Raw genomic sequence first — 25,440 nt, forward strand, 5'->3', positions numbered from 1 at the left:
CAGAATTTCTTGGTTCATCTTTTGCCCTATTAAAATAGTGTTATACAATGGTTACATATATTTTGTAATTTTTGTTGACGATTATTCGAGGATGACATGGATTTATCTTATGAAAGAAAGGAGTGAAGTGTTTTCTATTTCCAAAAGTTTCATGCTGAAATCCGTACTCAATTTGGTGTGCCTATTAAAATCCTTCATTCTGACAATGGTCGAGAATATTTTTATACATCTTTTCAACAATATTTGGAACAACATGGTATTATTTATCAAACCTCATGCACTTACACCCCTCAACAAAACGGGGTTATTGAAAGAAAGAACTGCCACCTCTTGGAAACTGTTCAGTCCCTTTTACACCATATGAATGTCCACGAACGTTTTTGGAGTGATGCTGTACTTACATCTTGCTTTCTCATTAACCAGATGCCCATGTCTATCCTTGAAAGTCGTTCTCCTTCACCGTCTTATTTCCCTCTTTGTCTCCTTTCCCTGTCACTCCTAGGCTTTTTAGGTGTGTCTGCTTTGTTCATAATCTTGGGCCTAGAATGGGCAAGTTAGATGCACGATCTACTAAGTGTGTCTTTTTTGGCTATTCTAGAACCCAAGAAGGGTATAAGTATTATAATCCTAATTCTCAACGTTCTTTTGCTTGAGTTGATTTTACGTTCTTTGAGTCTGTTTCTTTTTTTTTTTTTTTTCGGGGATCGAAAAATGTCTCATCTTTTTCTCTGCCTCCACTTCTAGTTTTGGTTGTGGATCACATCCCTCTTGTTCTAGTTCCCATTCCAATTGCACCTCAGTTGTTGTCTCTAGTGCAGTTCTATGCTGAACGACCACCTATCAGACAAGTGTATACACATCGACAGGCACTGGCTCCTTCTCCAATCTCTTCACCATCAACAAATCCGATAGTTGTATTAGCACTAGTTTCGCCCCCTCTCTTCGACCTTGACCTTCCTATTGCTTTGCGGAAAGGTAAACGTAGTTGCACTCTTCATCCCATTTCCAATTATGTTTCGGTATCTCACCTTTCTACCTCCCATCAGCAATTTGTTTCCTTGTTATCTTCTATTTCTGTTCCTAAGAATGTCTGAGAAGCCCTTACCTCCCCAGGATGGCGCCAAGCAATGGAAGAAGAAGTCTCTACTTTGGCTCATAATCATACATGGGATCTCACCACTCTTCCTCCTGGAAAACATGTTGTGGGTTGTAAGTGGGTGTACACTGTCAAGTATCTCCCAGATGGTACTGTCGAGCAGTTGAAGGATCAGTTGGTGGTAAAAGGGTATTCACAGCTATATGGCATTGACTACACAGACCTCTCCTATGGCTAAGATTAGTTCAATCCGTGTTTTGATTTCATTAGCTGCTATGTATGATTGGCCTCGATTTCAACTTGACATCAAGAATGCCTTTTTACATGGTGACCTTCTTGAGGAGGTTTACATGGAGCAACCACTAGGGTTTTTTGCTTAGGGGGAGAATGGTAAGGTGTGCATACTCAAGAAGGCTATTTATGGACTTAAATAGTCTCCATATGCATGGTTTGGTAGATTCAATGAATTGGTGAAAGACTTTGGCATGAGATAGTGTCAGGTTGATCATTCAGTATTCAACTATGATTCGTCTGTTGGGAAGATTTTGTTGGTGGTATATGTAGATGACATTGTCATCACATGTAATGACAAATTATGAATTGACAAGTTGAAGACATTCTTGCAAGATCACTTCCAAACAAAGGACCTTGGGAAGTTAAAATACTTCTTGGGGATAGAGGTAACGAGGTCTAAGCATGGTATTAATCTGTGCCGGCGGAAGTATGTTCTTGATTTGTTGGATGGGACAAGTTTATTAGGTGCTAAACCAGTTGAAACACACATAGAACCGAATATCAAGTTAAGTAGTGATGTAGGTGTAGAGTTTGAGGACCTAGGAAGGTACTGAAGGCTAGTAGGGAAGTTGAATTATCTAACCATTACTCGACTAGATATATCTTTTGCAGTCAGTGTAGTAAGTTAGTTCATGCAGAATCCTCGAGTTCCACATTGGGATGCTGTTTTAAGGATTGTCCAGTATTTGGAGGGAGCTCTAGGTCATAGTTGTTATATAAGGATGGAGGAAATCTTGAGATAGAGGGATATATAGATGCTGATTGGGCTGGTTTAATATCTGACAGGAGGTCCACTATGGGGTACTGTACCTTTCTTGGAGGCAATTTGGTGACATGGAAGAGTAAGAAGCAGATTGTGGTAGCAAGGAGTAGTGTAGAAGCTGTATATAGAACCATGGCACACACTGCATGTGAACTAGTATGGTTGAAGAACCTTATACAAGAGATGGGATATACAATTGATCGCCCCATGAAGCTTTATTGTGACAACCAAGCTGCAATCCACATTTCATCTAATCTGGTTTTCCATGAGAGAACAAAACACATAGAAGTTGATTGCCACTTTGTGAGAGAGAAGGTGCTCAGTGGAGTAATAAGTACTGCATATGTAAACATAGGAAACCAATGGGCAGACTTGTTCACTAAGGGGTTGAGTTGGGGAAGAGTGAATTACATTTGTGACAAGCTGGGACTATATGATATATACTCACCAGCTTGAGGGGGAGTGTTAGAGTCGACTATATAGGGGTAGTTTTGTCTTTTCAGTACATTATTAGTGTGGTGTAATGTCTATTATGTCAAGTTTAAGTTATATGTCCCATACTTAATTAGGGGCATAAGAGTCTTTATGTACTTAATCAGAAACATATAAATACAATCTGGCTGACTAGAGAAAAGATCTTTGCTTCTCTAGATTGAACCAATTTTTTCCTCCTTTTCTTCTTTCTCTCTTCTATCTCTTTCTTTTGCCTTTATTGTTTGCTAATCTAGGGCTGAAACCAGTACAGATTTGTTCTGTAACAGTCTTCAACAGAGTAGTACATTGGGTGTATATCAAGTTAAGGAATTGGAAGATTTCTTAAGGAATCGAAAGGAAATTGCTTCTTCAGCCTCGGTTAAGAATGTTTTAATTCCTTCTTGGACCCCCCCCCCCTTCAAACAATTGGTGTATATCAAGTTAAATATTGGTGGGAATTGTATTGGAAATTGTAGTGAGAATGGGCCAAATGGGCCTTAGTGTTCTTTATTTCTTTTAAGTAGTATTTAAAAGTTATGCTTCTTAGTTATGGGTCTTATGGACCTTCTTTTATTCTTTAATTATTTTTTTAGTGCTGGCCACCCCATTAAGGGCATCCAAGTAATTGTGCTCAGACTTAGAATTATTAATAAAAGTGATGAAAGGGGGCTAGAGAGAGGTTCAAAATCTTTATTAGGGGCCATTTTGGTTGGATTGAATTTTGGAACCTCTGGAAGGGGCGGTTGAAGTTTCTCTCTTTCTTCCAATTCCGCAGGACCCTATGAAACCCTAATTTTGGGGGTTGAAATGTTGTTCTTTGCTTAGAACAGTAAATCTAGCCTAGTAAAGCCCTAATTTGAATTTTGTTTGCATCCGTTTATTCAATGGTGACAACTGGAGGAGAGACCAAATATTCCGCAGATTTTGTGTTTGGACATGGGGGGTCAGTGGAGAATCTTTTTGGGGTTATGACTACTGCGAAGCTAGATGGGACCAATTATTTAGCTTGATCTCAATCTATTAAGATACATGTGAGTAGTAGAGGAAAATGGGGTTATGTTACCAGGAGCAAAACGAAACTAGAGGAGGATGATCCTCCATGAAAGATGGATGTAGGAAAACCACACATTAGTAGGTTGGTTAGTGAATTCTATGCAACCACACATTAGTTAGCATTACCTATGGATGGAAACTGCAAAAGAAGTGTGGGATAGTGTCACAAAGACCTATTTCCTAAAAGCTTAATGTTGCTTGAGCCTACAAATTGAAGCATGATGTGAATAATCTTAACAGGGGGAGAAGCCCTTAGTAGTCTACTTCTCTATGCTGAAATCTCGTTGGCAAGAGATTGATCTGATGGAGACTATTGTTTGGGGTTGCACAAATGATGTAAAAACATATAGGAGGTTGGTGGAGAGAAATCGGGTCTTTGAGTTCCTCACTGGACTCAACTCCGAGTATGATATTGTGAGGCAGAATGTTTTAGCAAAGGATGAGGTTACCTTGTCTAAGGCATATGCTATGGTGAGCAATGAGGAGAGTAGAAGACATGTTTGGTCTGTTGAGCTGCTGGTTGATCACTATGCTAATGTTGGGATGAAGCCAAAGGTTAGCACTAGAAAGAAAGATGCTATCTGTGAATACTGCAAAAAAGCCTAAACACACTAAAGACACATCTTGGAAGTTGTATCCAGAGCTCGTTCCTGCTAGATTCATGAAATAAAATGGTGGAAAAGGGTTGAAACTGGAAAAGGTAGAAATGCATTTGTAGCCACCTCTTTACAAGGTGGACAAGGATAGGGTGGAGAAAAGTCAGTTGGAGAACAGCTTGCCACCGCTAGGGCTCAATATGAGAAGTATGGCCGAATCATCAGCCACTTGGAGTCCACTGCTACAGTTCCTTCAGAGACTATTCCTTCCTCTACATATGCTCGCTCAAGTATTCGTGCCACTACACATCATGCTTCTGTCTCAGGTACTCATAAAACCCCTTGGTTAATTGACTCTAGTGCTTCTGACCATGTGATCAATGTTTCATGGTTATTCACCTCTTACCAACTTCTTTCTAGACGGGGTAAGATATCCCTTACTGATGGCTCCCCAACCCCTATCACGGGAAAGGGAGACATTAAGACCTCTAATGCCCTAACCTTATCATATGTTCTTCATGTACCTAAACTTCATACCAATTTGCTTTCAGTTAGTAATTTGACTAAATCCCCAAATTGCAATGTGGCATTTTTTCCTTCATATTGTGTTTTTCACGACATGGAATCTCAAAAGGTGATTGGGAGTGGCCATGAGGCAAATGGGATCTATCTATTAGACATGCCTGAGCAGAGCCAAGTACAACCTAAGATAACTGCATTTGTTTCAGTCCACAAGTCATATTATGTTATGTCATAGTCGTTTGGGTCATTTTTCCTTTTCTTCATTGTGAGTCTTGTGAGTTCTCAAAGCATTGTAAGAGCACTTGTGCTTCAAGTAATAAAAGATCAACTATTCCTTTTAATATTGTTCACTCTGATGTGTGGGGGCCTTACCATTTACCATGTATGGGTGGGTATAAATATTTCATCCTATTTATTGATGATTTTTCATTATATACTTGGATTTACCTTATGCGCTCTCAGGCTGGAGTGCCTAACTTGTGCAACAGTTCCATGAACACATACTCAGTTTAATACCTGCATCAAAATATTCTGGTCAAACAATGCTAAGGAATATTTTGAGAAGCACCTTACCTCCAATCTTGAGAAGTTTAGGGTTATTCATCAGAGTTCTTCTGCCCGCACTCCACAACAAAATGGAGTAGCAGAGAGGATAAACAAACACATTGTGGAATTTGCAAGGAGCATTCATTTTGCTACCCATATTTTTGTAAAGTTTTGGGGTGATGCAGTTATAACAGCTACCTACCTTATTAACCACATGCCTTTTCAAGTCTTGGGGTTAATCTCCTTTCGGAGTCCTCTTTCCTGATGTTGAGGTTTTCTCTATTTCTCTGAGGGTCTTTGGTTGCACTTATTATGTCCACATTCCCAGTTCCAAAAGACACAAGTTTGACCCAAAGGGTCAAAAGTGTATCTTCATTGGTTATGCCTTCACACAAAAAGGGTACTGTTGTTTTGATCCCATTAGTGGCACCTAGTTTGTTTCCATGGGTGTCACCTTTGCAGAGTTGGTTTGTTTTTATAGCCATCCTTATGAGGGGGAGAGATCTCTTGAGTCCCCATCCTACTACGCCTTTCTAAACACCTTTCCTACATCTTGTTGTCCCCATCCTATTATGCCTTTCTAGCCTTCATTTCCTCTCAATCCATCCCAAAGTCTATTTCAGAAGCCTTAGCCACACTAGATTGGAGGGATGCTATGAGTACTGAAATAGAAATCATCCATAAAAACAATACTTGGGATATTGTTGACTTTCCAACTGGGAAGGAACCTGCTAGGTGCAAGTGGGTTTTCACTATCAAGTGTTATGTAGATGGGTCAATTGAGAAGTATAAGGCTCGACTTGTTGCCAAGGGTATACCCAGGTATATGGGATAGATTACACTGAGACCCTTTCTCTAGTTGCTAAGATGACTTCGGTGAGAGTTCTTTTATCCTTAGCAGTGAGCTATGATTGGCCTCTGTATCAATTTGATGTTAAGAATGTATTCCTGAATGGTGATCTCACTGAAGGGGTATATATGTCCCTTCCTCTTGGTATATATGGCAAGGAAATGTAAGATAAGGTGTGTAGATTGAAGATATCACTTTATGGCCTGAAACAATCTCCATGTGCTTGGTTTGATAGGTTTAGATCTGTTCTTGTTCAGTTTGGCTACACTTAGACTCAATCAGATCATACCCTCTTTGTTAAGAGAAAAGGCACTTTGGTGACATTTCTTATAGTTTATGTAGATGATATTGTGGTTACTGGTAGTGATATAGAAGTTAGTGCTCTCAAGAAGTTTCTCAGTTCTGAATTTGAAATTAAAGATTTAGGGGAGCTACGGTATTTTCTGGGCATTGAGGTTGCTAGGTCCAAGGAAGGTATCTTTATTTGTCATCGGAAGTATGTGCTAGACCTTACTGAGACTAGAAAACTTGGAGCTAAACCTACCTCTACCCCTATTGATGTGTATCATAAACTCTTAGTTAATGATGGAGAACTTTTAGCTGATAGGGGAGTGTTTCAGAGATTACTGGGGAAACTTCGTTATCTATGTATAACTCATTCAGACATTTCATATGCTGTGAGTGTCATCAGCTAGTTCATGCATGCTCCCGGAGACACATATTTTGCTGCTGCAGAAAGGGTGTTATGCTACCTTAAGGGAACCTCCGGGAAGGGTATATTATTTTCTAAACATGGACACATGAAGGTAGAAGCATATATAGATGCTGATTGGGCAGGAAATGTGGATGGTAGGAGATCCACATTTGGATATTGTTCTATGGTAGCTGGAAATATTGTTTTTTGGAGAAGCAGAAAGCTATCAGTGGTTGCTAGATCTTCAACTGAGGTAGAGTATAAAGCTATGGTCCATGGTGTTTTTGAGTTGTTATGGCTTGAATCTCTCCTTAGTGAGATGGGTGTTTCATGTGACGAGCCACTAATGTTGTATTGTGATAACCAAGCTATTATTAACATTGCTCACAACCCAGTTCAACATGATAGAACTAAGCACATTGAGGTAGACCAACACTTTATACGGGAGAGAAAGGCTTCAGGAGAGGTGTGCCTACCTTTCATTGCATCTGAAGAGCAGCTAGCAGATTTTTTAACTAAGGGAGTCTCAAAGGCAAAGCTTCAATGTTATGTAATCTAGCTGGGCATGATTGACATCTATGCTCAGCTTGAGGGAGAGTGTTGTGAGAATGGGCCTTAGTGTTCTTTATTTCTTTTAAGTAGTATTTAAAAGTTATGTTTCTTAGTTATGGGCGTTATGGGCCTTCTTTTATTTTCTTTAATTATTTCTTTAGTGTTGGCCGCCCCATAAAGGGCATCCAAGTAATTGTACTCAGACTTAGAATTATTAATAAGAGTGATGAAAGGGGGGCTAGAGAGAGAGGTTCGAATTCTTCTTTTCTCTCTTCCCTTCTTTTCTTCTTTCACAACCTATTGCTAAAACTTCTTTCTTCTTCGTTCTTTTTTTCTCTTTTCTTCTTCACTTACATTATCTGAATTACTGTAGGTGTAATTTTCAACTCCAAGGCCGCTAGGAATTGGAGATGTTTTTAGGGATGGGGGAAGTTCATTGCCCTCTTTTTAGTTCCAATTAGAGAAGCTGACTCTCTAAGGGCCAAAGTAATGACAGTTTTGGAAGGGGTTAAGAGGGCAAAGGAGATGGACATTCACAAACTAATCATAGAAGGTGGCTCCAAGATAGTGGTGGGATGGTTGAATGATGAGAGGAGCAGTTTCTGGAATTACTACAATGAAAGGAAAAAGGTTCAAGTGGTTAACACAAGATATTGAAGTTAAAGCAGTTTGGGTCAAAAGAAATGCCAATACCATAGCTGATGGGCTAACAAAGCAAGGGGTGAATAGGGATGTAATGTTTTGGGCTCAATTGTAATTGCTAATTTTCTTGTTTTCTGGTTTGTTTGTACCTTTCTGGGAGAGCTAAGAGAGTTTATCTCTCCCTGTTCCTTCTTGGCTTTGTTTCTTAATAAAGCTATTATTATTGATAAAAAAAAGGGTGGATGCAAGCAAGAAACTTACGAATGTGGTCCCTCAGACATCCGCTAAGAGAAATTTTGAGTTTAGCAAGGGAGCTTGGGGTGCAATTTAGATGGGCAAGAAGGTCAGAAAATGTAATGGCTGACACTTGAGCTAAGCAAGGAGTCAATGGGGATGCTTTGTTTTGGGCTTATTTGTTAGGCTGATATTGTTTTTGGTTCCTCCAACCATCCTTTGGGTGGTGACAATTGTACTCTGTACTTAACTTCATCAATGAAAGTTATTGTTTCCTATTAAAAAAAAAAAAAGAAAACCTTTGTCAAGCATGAGAATGTGCGTTCTAGTTTGGGAGTGGTTACTTTGTGCAAAAAATGCCAAAGTTTAGGACCTTATCCAATCCACCCCTTTCAAGATCCTAGATAGCTGGGACCAATATTGAGTAATGACCTTTTTTAATTCATCACCATATCATCATTCAAGCCTTATCCCAACTATATGGGGTTCGCGGTCGCTACATGAAACCTGTTTTGACTACATGACCATTTTTTAATTACCTTTCTAAAATTATGTAGTTATCAAGCGCATCATGGCTAACTCTTAATAACTACAAGAGGAGTATTGGAGGTCAAGAACATCATTGCTTCAACTTGGAGACAATTATTAATAACTACAAGAAAAGAATTATGCTTAAAGTAGTGTTAGAATAGGTAGGTCTAATTGTCAACCATGCCAATGGGTCTTCACAAAATAGTCGTCAAGGTGTTGCCTAGGCATCACTTGGATGCCTTGACTTATAGCATCAAGGCATCTGTCTAGGTGCCTAGGCAAGAAAAATCACAAGGCACCTTACTATAATCTCATTACTATGGCTACATCTTTACTAATATGTGTGTTAATGCATTCTATTATAAACTTTATATTATATCATTCTTTACTTTGTTTTAATGCTTTACTATTGAAATTTAAATGATCCAAGGTTTTTGAGAAGAGACAAAGAGAAAAAAAAAGAGAAGAATGAGGACTTTTCTTATTCTTTTGTTTTTCTATTCTCTCTCTCTCTCACACACACACATTAAATAGAACAGTATCTCTGCCCTTGTTCTTTTTCTCTTTTACTTGCTCTTTATCTTAAGTTTTAATCATTTTAAAATTATATCCTTCTTTGGCTGCTAATTTGATATTTTGCTCTATTAAATACTTGATGATATTAGTATTATTTATGAAAACATTGAAATTAATATATTTAAAATAGTATTGTCCTTTAGATATGATGATTTTCCATGTTTGTGAGAAAGAATTTCTATTTTTTTTCAATTACCTAGATGCCGTGACAACCATGCTTCACAAGACAACCTCAAGTTGTCATTGCCAGTTCTGCAATTCCTATGGTTGCTACTTACAAGAATTCAGAAATGTATGACTGATATGGCATCTGATTTGTATTTTTAACAGACCAATGAACACAAATTTGTCTGGATGGGTCCAAAGTTAACCTTTCATGCCAATTGTGTAACACCTGTGATTGCTGGAGTGTTTAGAAATGTATTATTTACATAACAATTTATTCGTTCTTTTCAACAGGCATCAGTTGGGATAAATTTGCTTTGGATACTAACTATTGGAAAGAACAAGTTCGCCAGTATTGGAAGCTGATGAACATTGACAAGTCAGAGATTCGAAACATCATGGACATGAATGCTAATTGTGGTGGATTTGCTGTAGCCTTGAGTACCCTCCCTGTTTGGGTGATGAACATAGTTCCTGTTAGTATGAATAATACCCTGTCTGCTATTTACAACCGGGGCTTGATAGGTTCTTTTCATGACTGGTAAGTTTTCATCATCTGTTGTGTATTGCCATGATGTAATAACTTATTCAAGAAATTACTATAGTACTATTTGGTTGCCCTAATATTTGTTCTGAAATCAGGTGTGAGCCCTTCTCAACATACCCACGAACATATGATTTATTGCATGCCTACCATCTCTTTTCTCACTACAAAGGCCAAGGAGAAGGTTGCTCATTAGAAGACATCATGCTAGAGATGGATCGTATTATTCGTCCTCAAGTAAGAAGAATTCTTGAGTTAAATGTTTTTCTTTTTTCTTTTTCCTTTGACTTGTTGATGCTTAGGCCATTTCCTTCAGTGTGAATCAGATATATTGTGCACCTCAAATATGTAGTATTATCCCTCCTCATAGGCAGAAGACTGGTAGAATAGGAATAGGAGACTAAAAAGATTATAATAGATTACTGCCAAATCCTGCTTTCAGTGGATGAAAGTCATATTCTCATCTTGAGGAATCCAATTTAATTAGATCCCTGGTAGGAGATCAGTTAGTAGGAAGTTTAAGGATGCAGAGGTTCCAATGGCTATAAGGGACATGGAGTAAGGGGAGACGAATCTAGATCTTGATAGTTTTTGGCTTCTTTTAAAGAAGAAAATGAAAAATGTTGAAGAATGAAGAAGATGACATCAAGTGGGAAAGCAAAAACATCAAATTGATCTATAGTTTGAAGATAACTTGTCTTTATATCATTGGCTTGCTAATGATTTTGTGCTCCTAAGTCATATTGGGATGATATAATTGGAGTCAAAATAATCAAGACCAGCATAGCTTGAAGATCAAGTAGTGTTTATATTGTCATTTGAGCTAATCTCAGGGGACAAGGGTCTGAGCTAGCTAAGGAGTGACATTTTATTGGATGAAACCATTCAGTTAAATAGTAACATAGATTTGATTATAGTGGTTAGTAAATGTTGACCCCTAGGTAGTTCCCAACTCCTTTGGCATACCAATCTTTTAGTAGATTACCTGGACACCACCCCAACCTCTTAATATATCATTGACTGAAAATGAGCAAAGATGTTCTTCAGCCAATGCACTACTTTAATTTTGATGCTTTCAAGGATGACTCTTCCTATCAAACAATGGACTCTATTAAATACTTATTATATTAGTATTATATTTTAGAATATTGTATTACTCAGGAACGGGACTCTTGAGTGTGGTAATGGCAGCATTTTGTTTTTTTTTGGTAAATTCCTTCTACACAGGTTTAGTAGGAAGAAATAGAGCTTCTTTCCCTGTTAAGGCTGTCTGGCGCAACTTGGCTCCACCAAGGGTCAAATTTTCGTGTGGGTGGTATTATTGGACAAATGTTTGACAAAGGACAATCTTGTAAGGTGTGGCATGGCTTTGGATAACTCTCTTTGCCCTTTATGTGAGCATCAGCTGGTATCCTCAGGCCACCAAGGCAATACCGCTTATGTGATGCTGCCTCGAGTTAGTTGAATTCATGGAATTTCAGGTACAGGGCATGAGTAAAAATAGGCAGATTGCTGTGATCAATTTTTGGCTTTAGCTATCTTGCGGGCTATTTGGTTAGAGAGAATGCTTGGATTTTTGAGGCAAAGATAAAGCCCAGTGGAAACTGTGATCAATTTTTCTTTTGATGTTCTAAGAGCTTACTCTCCATTCAAAGAGTGTTTTTTTTTTTTTTGCAGAGAATTAAGCCTTTCTTTTTTTGTTTACAGATTTTTTTGGATCTAATAGTTTGTAATGTGGCATATTGTACAAATTCTCTTTGTACATGGGCAGCTTGTACACATTTTTTATATTAATACAAATTACTTTGGCTTTTGAAAGAATATATATATATATATATATATATATATTGAAATTAATAAATTTGAAATTCTTTTATCTTTTAGATGTGATGATTTTCCATGCACTGAGATAATTTTTCTTATTTCAATTAGTATGCATGCTGAATGGTATATATAACTAGGGAACTAGCCAATGTCTAGTTCTTTGTTTTTCAAAATTCTTATTGTCTATGTGACTTAGGTGACCCACTGTCACCAAGAATCGCCCAGATTTTTTTTTTTTTTTTTTTTTTGAGAAGTATCAATTCATTAAAAGGAAAAGTACAACCAGAGGCTGTACAATTGAGGTACAAAGATAGCACTCAAACTACAAAACCGATGGGAGATACAAACAGGCTTTTAAAGTCAAAAAGAGAACTGTAAAAAGAACTGTCAACTTTTAGCTGAATCGAAGACCAGGAAAACAGCTTCCCCTCAGTCTTCTGCCACACTTTCTCTTCTTGACAGCTTTTGTTTTGTAATAACCTTGAATTTCTTTCTTGCCATATTGACCATAACACAGCACCTGGAATCAGATACCATAGAACTTTCCCTTTCTTGCTTAGACCTTGTACCCTCTCTCTAATTGTTGACAAAATCAGCCATTGGTTCTGGGCAACAACCTCAGATAGAAAAAATTCTGAGAATCCTCACTCATATTTTGTGAGTGAAGCTGCAATGCAGTAACAGGTGGTCAACAGCCTCATCATCACTGTTGCACAAGACACATCTTTTAGAATCAATCACCACACCCCTCCTAACCAGGTTGTCTCTAGTAGGAATCTTATTCAGAAAAGCAGCCCAAATAAAAAAAGAGACCTTTGATGGAATGTGTTTGCACCATATTATATGCGCACGAAATTCCAGATCTTCCTCTTGGACCAGTTTACCATAGAAAGATTTCACCAAGAGCTGGCCTATGCTATCTGCAACCCAAAACCTTTTTTTCTACTGCGTTAGTGTCGATTTGAGTGTTGTACAACCTTTGAAGAAGCCTACTAAATGGTTCGATCTCCCAATCATTCAAAGCCCTTCTGAAAAGAGGACTCCAGATAAGCATCCCATTTTGAGACTGGACATATTCAGCTACTTTTGCCTCCTTGTTTGTTGCAATTGCAAATAATTCTGGGAAATCATCCATTAGCGTATTGTTTCCACTCCAACGATCCAACGAGAAATTAACTCTAGTACTTCTTCCCATTACAAATTTGATTTCCTTGCTGAAAGTATTATAACTTTTTTTCAATTCCCTTCCAAACTGAACAATCATACGACTGATTTGCATCACTAGGGACCCAAACTTCACGAATTGTACCATATTTTACTTCAATTACTGTCCTCCACAAGCAGTTCCCTTGGTTACCAAACCTCCAAAACCACTTGCCAAGTAAGGCTAAATTCATTTCCCGAATTCTTCTAATTCCCTGCCCTCCGTTCTTTTTTTGTTTACACACCTTATCCCAGTTATGGTGGGGGGGAGCTTTAGAAGACATCTTAACCTTATTCTCTGGGTCGGCAGGTTACAGAAATTCCATAAGGGCAGAACCTTTGGCAGCCTTGCAAGGGCTGAAGTTGGCAAATGAACTAGATTTCAACATTTGATAATTGAAGGAGATCCCAAAGTGGTGGTAGGATGCCTGCAAAATGGGGATAGGGATCCATGGTTATTAAGGAGCTAAAAGAGTTAAAGCACAATAGGCAATCCATTTGAGTTGCGTTCATAGATCTGTAAATGGGTTAGCAGATTCTTTGGCAAATCAGGGGGCGAACAGGGTGAATTTATTATGGGGCACTAGGTGAATTATCTGATACAATTATGATCTTTTGGTCATACCAATCTCTAGAAATCCCCCCCCCCCAGAAAAAAAAAAGAAGATAGAAAAAAAAAACTCAGTTTTGGAACTTCTCAGGCTTTCTGAGTAACTGACAAAGCAGACTTTTCATGCAAAACATGCTTGGAGCCCTATCAAATTTGGCCACTCCTTACAGCCACACACTCCTATGCCTTTGCAGAAAATTTCACAAAGAAATTTAAAACATTAGTTTTCATCAAATCCTTACTTTTCGTAACCTTGGGTTAAACCTACAGTTCATTGTGGTTGAACCCAAGAACCTGAACAGACCCCAATCCTTCTATTAGCCCAGTGCCATCCCTAAACTTAAAACGAATCCATTGCCAAGCCCCTATGAACAGTAGTTTCTCAGTTTACTAGCCTCTTATTGTGCCTGTTATACATCAATTTGATATTAAAGAACCTTTTTGCTAGAATTCCTTATCCATCCTATATTTTTTTATGGCTAACTGTAAAAATCTATTGATATAGGAGAAAAGAAAGAATATGTATAATGTATTCAACGGCCTTGTAAGATGCACTCACCACTCTACCCTCATGCACTTTATTCCCCCTCCCCCCCCCCCCTCCCCCTTTTTTTTTATAAATTAACCACAGGTTACAATTGAGTCCAATGCAGTTCTTCCCTATTAATCATTTATTTGGCTAGACCATCAACCAGCCCATTAGCTGATCTATGGAGCCAATGAAATCCAATCACCCTTTCATTGGCTAGCTGTTTAATCTCCCTTATTACATATCTATATTTCCATATCCCTTGGCCATCCTAGATCATGGCTGTTAATGCATTCTCCTCATTTTTTCATATTTTTTCAAAAGTGTCCTCTAATGTTTGGCACTACAATGTAAGGGAGAAAAGATTCCATATTTGACAATAGATAATGTGGAAAAGAGAGAAAACTCTGTATTTATTTATACAAACAGACAGACATTATCAGACAGCAAAAAGAGGACAGTGCTTGTGGGATGGATGGAGTATTAGGATATCTTGTTTTTCCCTCTAGCTGAAAAGGTAGAGTATAATTGTATTTCTTCAAAAGGTGTGGTGGAATGTATGACTAAAATGAGATCTCTCGAAATTCCTAAAATAAGAAAAAGGGAAGAAAGAAAAGCTGTGGTGGAGTGGTGGGTGTTGGTTTCAGTTGTGCAGTGTGATGCTGAATGTGGGTATAGGTGTTTTCTTTGGGTTAAGGGAGGTGGTCTATAGGTTGCTTGTCAAATTTGGGGTTTGGTGGGTCTTTTGCAGGTCAGCGTTCTCCTTAGCTTTTCTATATGTTCTTTTGCGCACTTTTTGTCTTGTTTCCTTTCCCTCTTCTCTGTTTACATCCTATGTACACTCTACCTTTTTAGTATATTGCTTTAAGATTCCAACCAAAAAAGAACTCCTCAAAAGGACAGAAGGAAAGATTATCTATGGTTTATTTCAATAGTAAAGTAAAAATGAAAACTTTATTAATCATAGAAATTGTACTTGAATTGGGTTCGGTGATGACACCCCAACCCTGGAAAAGACACAAGTCAGCATAACCATCATTGTTCATTTCCAGGACACAGTCCTAAAATTGTCTAAAATGGGCCCCAAAGGTGCCTCTTTGTACATCAGCAAACTCTGGATGCAAAAGAATTCAATCCAGAACCATATTACCATGGGGCATAATCTCTAATGGTTCTTCTGAACATTCTTGAAAAGTCTATTGTTTCTTTCCTTCCATATGCACCAAATTACCACAAATGGCATGCTGCTTCAAAAGATTTTAGCTTTCTTGCTCTCTTGAGTTTTTGGCCAAGTTGCAAAAATCTCATTTGAAGTTAAATGCTGCTACCCACTTCTTCTAAATAGGGAGAAGAAAATCCCAAATGGATATTTTGGGGGCGCCTCGCCTGGAGGCACACCTCCAGGTATATGTCTCCCACCTTTTTGAATAAATTCTAGGAGGTTAGAAAATGCTTACTTTTTTTCCTTCTTTTTGCTATTAAAAATCAAGTGCTTCATTGAAGCTATGTTGATTTGGAAACCAAAATTATGATGCCCAAATATGGCAAAAAATGGCTTGACAAGGTGTCAGAACTGAAATCTACACTATCAATTGAGTATCTGATACAAAATAGCATCCATGCACCCAAAATATTGATTTTAGTTAGTTAAGAGTCAAATTTAGGTTTTATGTATGGGAGTTGAATTGATGATGTGGACTGTGTGATTTTGGTAATGTTTTTGAATATGTTAGAGATATTGTTTCCGCCATTTTTGCTGTCTTAGGTCTTTAGTTCCTCCAAAAAGAGGAAATAAAAATGATAAGAGAAAGGAACAAAGAACAAAAACCCAAGGTCAATTTCAAAAAGTAGATGTTGTTTCCACCTATAGAAATCTGTTTCTGTCAAGGGCTTTATATTCTGTTACACTTTAACATTATATAATTTGATATTTGTATTTGTATCATACTAGAAGATTTGCTGGGACTTGTGTAAATGTTGTCTGAAGTGATGTTTACTTTCATGATTTTTGGGCATTTGATATCATGTCCAATAATTTTCAAGCTCACAATCTGAAGTTTGAATGATTTCTTATCAATCCTAAATGTGCAGGGATTTATTATTATCAGAGACGAGGAATCCATTGTCTCAAGAATCAAAGACATTGCCCCAAAATTTCTTTGGAATGTCCAATTACATGAGTTAGAAGATGAGCAACAAAAAAAGCAACCTCTTCTAATTTGCAGAAAGATGTTCTGGGCAATTGTTTGAGCTATAACCTGCATTTTATGCCAAGGTATTGTTGTGTGCACTCACAACTAGGTTACTAGTATTATGTCCCTGCTGAAATTTTGATATGTTATTTCCTAGATCCGGCCCCCATTCTTTTGACTTTCACCTGTTGTCTGATCCTTCTTTTATCTGTAGATGTTCTAAAATTATAAATTTCCTATTTTATTAGCAACTGTGGGAATGTATCTTCAAGTATGAGTGTAGCAATTTAGTGAAAAATGCCAAGTATTATGTTATGTGCCTTGGGGGAACTCACCCCTAAAAGCTAGCTGTTAGAGGGAGGGACAAGCACATATATACCACACAACAGTATCCCATACTACCGATGTGGGGTATCTCACATTAGCATCCCATACTACCAACGTGGGACAAAGGGATCGTAACAGATTAAGTCTGTATATAGTCTATCCCTGCCAAGATCCCAGACTGCTAGAACCATCATTTAGTAATGGCCCTTTAATCAAGAATTTTGTAAAGAATGATCTGAAGCCAAAAAGGTATTTTGCATCATATTACCCTCCACATTCAAAAACATTGGAACCAAGGTTCAAAGTACCGATACGATACGCGTTTCAGCAGTATCATATCGGTACTTAGAAACACCAAAAACTCCTTTTTTTAGTTTTTTTTCAAATTTTGGTTTTTTGGGAAGCTAAAAACATGTTTTTTTTTTTAATTAAAAAAAGTTGGGGTTCCGAAACCCTGGAAACAGGTGTTTCGGATCATATCGTTTTCAAAAGATATGTTGAGTGGGCTGATTTGTTTTGTTGAGTGGCCCGGTTTGTCTTTAGTTTGTTTTTATTTAATTAGGAAGTTGTTGGGCCTTCGGCTCATTAGTTTTTTATTTTTTAAAGTTGTGACTATTCAGTTTTAGTACCCGCCTACTAAGGGCACCCTTGTAATTTCTCATCTTTAAGTTAAATATAAATATAATGAGGGGCTGGCGGCTAGGGTTAACTTTCTCATAACTCTAGTTGACCTCCTACTCTTTTCTTCTTCTCCTTCCTTCTCTACTGCTGAAATCTTCACGTACCCCCTCTTTCTCTCACAAGAAGCTTGACTGAATCAACAAATAGTGATTTCTACTTGGTATTAGAGCAGGTTGAAGGTTCTTGAAGTTGTTCTCTCATGCAGCCCTAGATTGGCCGACTGCATGGTGATTTAAGAGGTTGATCGAAGCTCTCAGGTAAGCCCAGTATTTTGATTTTCTTGATGGATTTGTGTGCCCTGTAGCTGGTCTAGGGTTTCTCATCAGAATCAGGAAAAACTGGAGAAAGGGGAAAAGTCATGTTTTTGCTGGACTCTTCAATTTTGACCTAGGAAGTGACGTAGTTTTTTAGGGTTCCTTGGAGTTTTTTGTAAGGGGCGATTCAAGTCCCACGTAGTTTGGATGCTTCTAGAGAGGCCGGTTGTCTTTTCTCTCTCTTCTCCCATTCCACAGAAAAGGAATCTTTTGTGGGAAGAAAGCCCAGGACACCAAGAAAGTGTTGTTGGTTCCAAAAGGTGTCTTGTTTGATCTTGTTGCAACTTTTAGTTATTTTCTTTACCTTTTTTGAGAAGCATGGAGGGCCATAGAGTTGAAAATAAGCCCGGGAGTGAAATGAGACCAGTGGGAGGGGGTGTTGGAGACCCCTTCGGGGCTGGGACCATTACTACAGTTAGGTTGGGTGGTGCAAACTACTTGGAATGGTCACAATCAACAAAGATGGCCATTGGGGCTCGTGGGAAGGGTATATCACTAGTGAAGAGGTGAAACCCGAAACTAACAACTCCCGGTGGGTGCAGGAAAATTATATGGTGATGACTTGGTTGTTTAATTCCATGTTGCCACATATAAGTAAAAATTTCTTATGGGCAAACACTGCTAAGGAAATATGGGATGGGGTTGCAGAAACCTATTCACAAAGGGAGAATGTTGCTAGGGCTTATCAACTGAGAAATCAGATTATTGCTACAAGGCAGGGAGATAGATCTGTTGCAGCCTATTTTTCAGCCCTTAAGACCCTGTGGCAGGAGATTGACCATTTGGAGACCTTTGCTTGGGAAACCACCAATGATGCAGCTACCTATCAGAGACATTTAGAGAAGTATAGGGTGTTTGAATTCCTTGCTGGCCTTAACCCTGAGTATGATATTGCACGACAACATCTTCTTTCCAGGGATAGTGTCACTCTCTCCCAAGCATATGCTTTTGTGTTAGGGGAGGAGTGCAGGAGGGATGTGATGATGAAAACCCAAATTTCTGATTAGTCTGCCATGGTAAGTGCTGTGAAACCTAAACAAAGTGGCGGTGAAATCAAGAAGGAAGACAAAAGAGACTTGGTTTGTGACTACTGTAAGAAGCCTAAACATACAAGAGATACTTGCTGGAAGCTTCACCCACATCTTGTGCCGACTAGATTGAGAAATAAGAAGGGAAATTGTGCACATGGCAGTTATCGGTGACACTCCGACCCCTCCTACTACAGCTGCTTTGGAGTCTGTTGCAGCTACTGCAGTAAGGGCCGAACTTGAGAGGTATGGGCTACTTCTGAACCAACAAGATATAGCTAGTTCCAGTTCAGCCGCAAGCAGACAACAAGGTACAGGTGGCACTGGTGGAGCTCACTCTACCTCCTTTGCTCACATAGGTAGTTCACACGTCACTGCAAATTATGTTTCCACTTCAGGTAAGGAGGGACCTCCTTGGATTATAGATTTTGGAGCCTCAGAGCACATGACCCATAGCTCCACTATTTTTTCTTCTTACCAGCTCTGTTCTGGCAGAGATAGGGTCTCCACTGCTGATGGATCCCATTTTCCTATTGCTGGGAAGGGATCCGTCAAGATTAATGATTCTATTTGTTTACCCTCTGTCCTTCATGTTCCTAGATCAAGCACAAATTCGTTAGCTGTTAGTAGTTTGACTAAGAATTTGAACTGCTCAATAATTTTTTCTCCTGGACGTTGTATATTGTAGGATCTGGATTCAAAGAGGACGATTGGGAGTGGTCGTGAAGTGAATGGAATTTACCTCCTGGATGTTCCCCCTCACCAGAGTCATCATGTTAGCAGGGACAGTGAGTCAGGATCTATGAGTCAGATTATGCTTTGGCATAATCGTTTGAGCCATTTGTCTTTTTCTTCTTTGAGTTTTTTGTTTCCAAAACTTTTTGAGTCTGTTAGTCTATTAAGTCTGGAGTGTGAAGGTTGTCGACTTGGAAAGCATTGTAGACATTCTTTTAAACCTAGTAATAAAAGATCTTATTCTTTTGATGTTATTCATTCGGATGTGTGGGGTCCTTACCATGTTCCTTCTATGGGGGCTATCTCTATTTTCTCCTATTTGTGGATGATTTCTCTCGATACTCTTGGATTTACCTGATGAAATCCCACGATGAAGTACCATCCTTGGTGCGGCAATTTCATCAAATGGTACTAACACAGTTTGGAACAAGAATAAAGGTGTTCAGATCTGACAATGCCAGGGAATATTTTGAAAGACATCTTGCCTCGTACTTGTTAGAATATGGTGTTGTCCATCAGAGCAGCTGCTCCTACAATCCACAACAGAATGGTGTTGCAGAAAGGAAGAACAAACACATTGTTGAGACCGCAAGAAGCATGATGATCACATCTACAGTTCTGGTTCGGTTTTGGGGTGATGCAGTTCTCACAGCAGTATATCTGATTAACAGGGTGCCTTCTCGCATACTTGGATTCAGCACTCCATTCAACCTTCTTTTTCCTCAGGGGGAGATGTTTCATGTTCCTCTCAGGGTGTTTGGGTGTGTCTGCTTTGCACACATCCTTGGTCCTCATTGCTCGAAGCTTGATCCCAAAGCAAAGAAGTGTGCCTTCCTTGGATATGCAGAGAATCAAAAAGGGTACCACTGCTATGATCCAGTCTCTGGGAACTGATATGTTACCATGGATTTCACCTTTTTTTAATCCACGTACTTCTTCTCACAGAATCCTTCTCAAGGGGAGTGTTTTGGGGAAGTAAGTCAGCAGTCTATCCCTCTCCCAATTCCAGTCCCTGTGTCACCTCCTGTGCTTGACTACCACCCGGTGCTACCTACCTTGCTACCTCCTTTGCGCTCTGTTTCTCAGCATTACTCACGACTGAGACTTCACAAGGCGGTTGATTCCACTACAGCAGAACTCACACCACTTCTTGTCGATCCCTTGGAGACTCCAGATTTGGCTGATATGGATTCAGGTATTCCTCTTGATCCCACTACTATTTCAGTTCCCATTGATCCTACTAACTCTGTTACCAATAACCTTGATCTCCCTATTGCTCTTAGAAAAGGGAAGAGAAAGTGTATTGCTCATTGTATTTCACAGTACTTATCCTACAGTGGACTTTCTCCTTCCTACCGTGATTTTCTCTCTTCTCTTGATTCAGTGTCTATACCCAAGGGTGTTAGTGAGGCTCTCTCCAAACTTGAGTGGAAGACAGCTATGCAGGAAGAGATGGAAGCTTTGATTAAGCATCAGACATGGGACATTGTGGACCTACCAGAAGGCAAGGAGACAGTTGGATGCAGATGGGTTTACATGTAAAATATAAGGCAGATGGAAGTATAGAGAGGTACAAGGCAAGACTTGTCGCAAAAGGATACACACAGACCTATGGCATTGATTATTTAGAGACCTTTGCGCCAGTTGCAAAGATGACCTCCGTTTGGATACTCCTTTCCCTTGCTGCCTCATACACTTGGTCCTTGTTTCAACTGGATGTGAAGAATGCTTTCCTAAATGGGGATCTGCAAGAAGAAGTGTATATGGATCTTCCTGCTAGTTTCTACAATGATACTGAAAAGGAAAAGGTATGCAGGCTTAAGAAGTCACTATATGGCTTGAAACAATCTCCCAGAGCATGGTTTGAAGATTCAAAAAGGCCTTGATTGTTTTTGGCTACACTCAAACTCAATCTAATCACACTTTGTTTGTGAAGCGCAGGGGATCTTTAGTGTCAGTCCTAATTGTATATGTGGATGATATTGTTGTCACTGGGAATGATCTGAGTAAGATTGATAGTCTGAAGAGGAACCTACATAAGGATTTTGAAATTAAGGATCTTGGAGAACTGAGATACTTCTTAGGCATCGAAGTTGCAAGATCGAAACATGGAATTTTTATCTCTCAAAGGAAGTATGTCTTGGACTTTCTTCAAGAGATAGGGAAGCTTGGAATAAAGGCAATTAGCACCCCTATTGATCAGAACCATAAAATCAGTGCAACAGAAGGTGAACCAGTAAAGGACATTGGGAGATATCAGAGACTTGTGGGTCGGTTGCTATACTTGTGTATGACAAGACCAAACATCTCCTATGTGGTGAGTGTAGTAAGTCAATACATGCATGCCCCACGAATCTAGTATTGGGAGGCAGTTGACAGGATCCTTGCTTATCTGAAGGGACATCTAGGCAGAGGCATATTGTTTACTGATCATGGACAGTTGAAACTAGAGGCTTATACAGATGCCGATTGGGCAAGATGCCTTGATGACAGGAGATCAACTTCAGGAGTGTGCACCCTAGTTGGGGGTAACCTAGTCTCATGGAAGAGTAAGAAACAAACAGTGGTGGCAAGATCAAGTGTTGAAGCCGAATACAGGGCCATGGCACATGGAGTTTTAGAACTTCTCTGGATTTGTTCTCTGTTAGAAGAAATTGGTGTACAGGCAGAAGAACCCATGATGCTATACTATGATAACCAGGCAGCAATTAACATTGCCCATAACCCAGTCCAGCATGACCGAACTAAGCACATTGAAGTGGATAGACATTTTATCAAAGAAAGGGTAACTTCTAGAGAAGTCTGTCTTCCATACATTGCTTCTGATCTGCAGCTCGCTGATGTTCTCACAAGGGGTGTTGCAAAGAACAAGCTGGAGCATGATCTACACAAGTTGGGAATGTGTGACATTTACTCCCAACTTGAGGGGGAGTGTTGAGTGGGCCGGTTTGTTTTGTTTAGTGGCCCGATTTGTTTTTAGTTTGTTTTTATTTAATTAGGAAGTTGTTGGGCCTTCGGCCCATTAGTTTTTTATTTTTTAAAGTTGTGACTATTCAGTTTTAGTAGTGCCCTACTAAGGGCATCCTTGTAATATCTCATCTTTAAGTTAAATATAAATATAATGAGGGGTTGGCGGCTAGGGTTAACTTTCTCATAACTCTAGTTGACCTCCTACTCTTTTCTTCTTCTCCTTCCTTCTCTACTGCTGAAATCTTCACCTTCCCCCTCTTTCTCTCACAAGAAGCTTGACTGAATCAACAAATAGGGATTTCTACTAGATACAATACGATACGCCTTATACGGGGCGTATTGTGTCGATACTTTAAACCATGATTGGAACAATTACAGACAAAATCAGTACAGTTTAGCCTCTTGATTCCCCTTGGAACTCATAGAGAATCAAGAGTTTAATCCATCAAAAAACTATTAAAATCTGTACAAGGACGAACTGGAGGCCTTTTGCAGACTGTTGAAGATTCTTTAGTTTTTTTCCAGATAGTATTGCAAAATGGGAAAATAGAGCAACTAATAGAACCCCTGATTCCTACCAAAACTGCCAGGAATGTACTTCTTCCCTCTTCTAATGGGTATAAGATCAGCAAATCTTTTTTTTTTTTTTTTTTTTTTTGCCACTAAATCTGAAGTAAGGAACATGTTATTCACTGCAGTCCTCTGAAGAAACAAATGATCAAGAGAAATCATCATCATCATCATCCAAGCCTTATCCCAACTATATGGGGTTGGCTACATAAATCCTGTTTTGCCATTCCATTCTTTTCTTTTCTTTTCTTTTTTATAAATAACATCAATTCCATTAAAATAATGAATAGATACCAGAAAATCCCCTTAGAGGCACAAGGAGCAGCTTCTCCAAACAACAAATACACAAACTACAACAGAGAAAACATGAATGTTGAAATTAAAACAATAGTTACAATTGTGCCCAGAACAATGTTTCCCTATTTATCCCTTGTTTTGCCAAGACATCAGCAAAAGCATTAGCTGATCTCCCAACCCATTGTACTGTTATAAACATATTTCTTGTCAGCTATTTGAATTTCTTTAACTCATTTTTGTAGCCCCAAGTGACATCCTCCGGATTATTTAACCAGTCCACCACTATCTTAGAGTCTCCTTCAATCAGAAGCTGCTCTACGCCCACTTCTTTTGCAAGAAGTATTCCTTGTATTGCAGCTAACATTTCTGCCCGGATAGAGTTCCCAACTCCTAAAGGGCCAGAGTAGATTAAGACAACCTCTCCAGCCTCATTCCTCAGTACACCTCCCATCCCAGAGGGACCCAGGTTACCCTGACTACTCCCATCAAAATTCAGCTTCAAAGAACCAAGAGGAGGGGGGACCCAGCTAGTCACTACCCTTCCCTTCTAGGAGGAACAGCTTGCTACCAACTTCCAATCCTTCCAACAATCAGTAAAAGTGAAATGGTTAAATAATTCTAGAGTCTTTAACCAATGTAATGACCTGGACATAATGCAGTCCTTTAAGGCTTGACTGCTTCTTCCTTTTTCTTGGAAGGTTTTGGCATTCCTTTCTTCCCATACTGTCCATAACAATGCTGCTCGCGAGCATCTCCACATTTTCCTTCCTCTTTTATGGGACCAAGAGAAAAACGAAGGGTTAAAGATTGTGTTTACTTCTGCTGGCATATCCCAACTATACCCAAACAAAGATAGAAGCCAAGCCCAGAGCTTTGCAGTTACACTATAAGATAAAAATAGATGATTACAATCCTCACCATGAGATCTGCAAAGAATGCACCAGTTTGGTGAAATACAAAGGAAGTGTCTTCTCTTTTGTAGGTTATCCATCATGTTTACTTTACCATGCCACACTTCCCAGCACAAAGCCATAACCTTGGGGGTGACCGGCCTACACTAGACTTCTTTGGAAGGAAAACTTTGTTGAGAGGGAGATTGGCAAAGGAACTTGAAAAAGAAGCCACAAGAAAAAGACCCATTGGGGTGAATGGCCCAAATCCTTTTATCAGGTTTCGAGGGATCCATCCAAACCTTATCAAAGAGACACAGAAGAGTAGACAAACACTCAATTTCCTCATCCCTTAACCCTCTATAGAAACCAAAGTCCCAAGACAAAGCTGGTAAAAATAAATTTGACGGAAGGAATTTTGAGATCACCTCTTTTCTATACAAGGAAACAAAGTGCAACGAACGGAAAAGGTCTTTTAGAGGGAGATCTCCAACCCAAATGTCCTCCCAAAACCAAATAGAATTACCTGAACAAGCATCATACCTGACACATCTGAGGAAATGCGGAAGAATTTTGTGAATTGCTTTCCAAGGTGTGGCTAGGTTAGCCCTCCTTGATGCACCAGCATCCCAACCACTCTAACATCCATGATTACCCTTCACTACTTCGTGCCAGAGTCTATCCCGCTCCAAAGGCCATCTCCACAGCCACTTCCCTAAAAGAGATGAGCTCTTTTTAAGCACATTCCTGAGCCCTAATCCTCCTTCCTCTTTTTTTCTACCCACAACCCCCAATTAATTAAATGGTCTTTTTTACCTTCTCCCAGTTCCCACAGAAAATCTCTCATCAATTTTTCCAACTTCTTCGCTTTCCTAGACGGTATCCTAAAGACAGAGAAATAATAGGTAGGTAGATTCATGAGGGTAGTTTTTATCAAAGTGATCCTCCCACCCAAAGAGATAATTTTTCTTCCACACAGCTAATCTCTTTTCTAACTTCTTCAAGACTAGGTCCAGAACATACTCTCCCTAGGGTTTGCTCCCAACGGAAGCCCTAAGTAAGACAAAGGCCAGGAGGAAATGGAGCACTCAAGACAGCCTACAATCACCTCAACCTCCTCAAAAACTAAATTTACTTC

At 39.2% G+C, this 25,440-nt stretch overlaps 1 protein-coding gene across 5 annotated transcripts in view; it reads left to right on the plus strand.

Annotated features, from left to right (window-relative positions):
• LOC148845071 (putative methyltransferase PMT7) overlaps window positions 1-25,440 on the plus strand; it is a 78,982-nt gene that overhangs the window by 41,648 nt on the left and 11,894 nt on the right. For all 5 annotated transcript variants that reach the window (XM_088953612.1, XM_088953613.1, XM_088953611.1 and 2 more), the window contains exons 5-7: window positions 9,883-10,129; window positions 10,231-10,369; window positions 16,390-16,573. In XM_088953612.1, the coding sequence (XP_088809738.1) occupies window positions 9,883-10,129; window positions 10,231-10,369; window positions 16,390-16,548 (545 nt within the window). In that variant the 3' untranslated portion in view covers window positions 16,549-16,573. The remainder of the gene's footprint in view (window positions 1-9,882; window positions 10,130-10,230; window positions 10,370-16,389; window positions 16,574-25,440) is intronic.

This window comes from Nelumbo lutea, chromosome 7 (assembly GCF_056320005.1).
Source record: "Nelumbo lutea isolate HS-2025 chromosome 7, American lotus-T2T, whole genome shotgun sequence".
Taxonomy (NCBI): Eukaryota; Viridiplantae; Streptophyta; class Magnoliopsida; order Proteales; family Nelumbonaceae; genus Nelumbo; species Nelumbo lutea.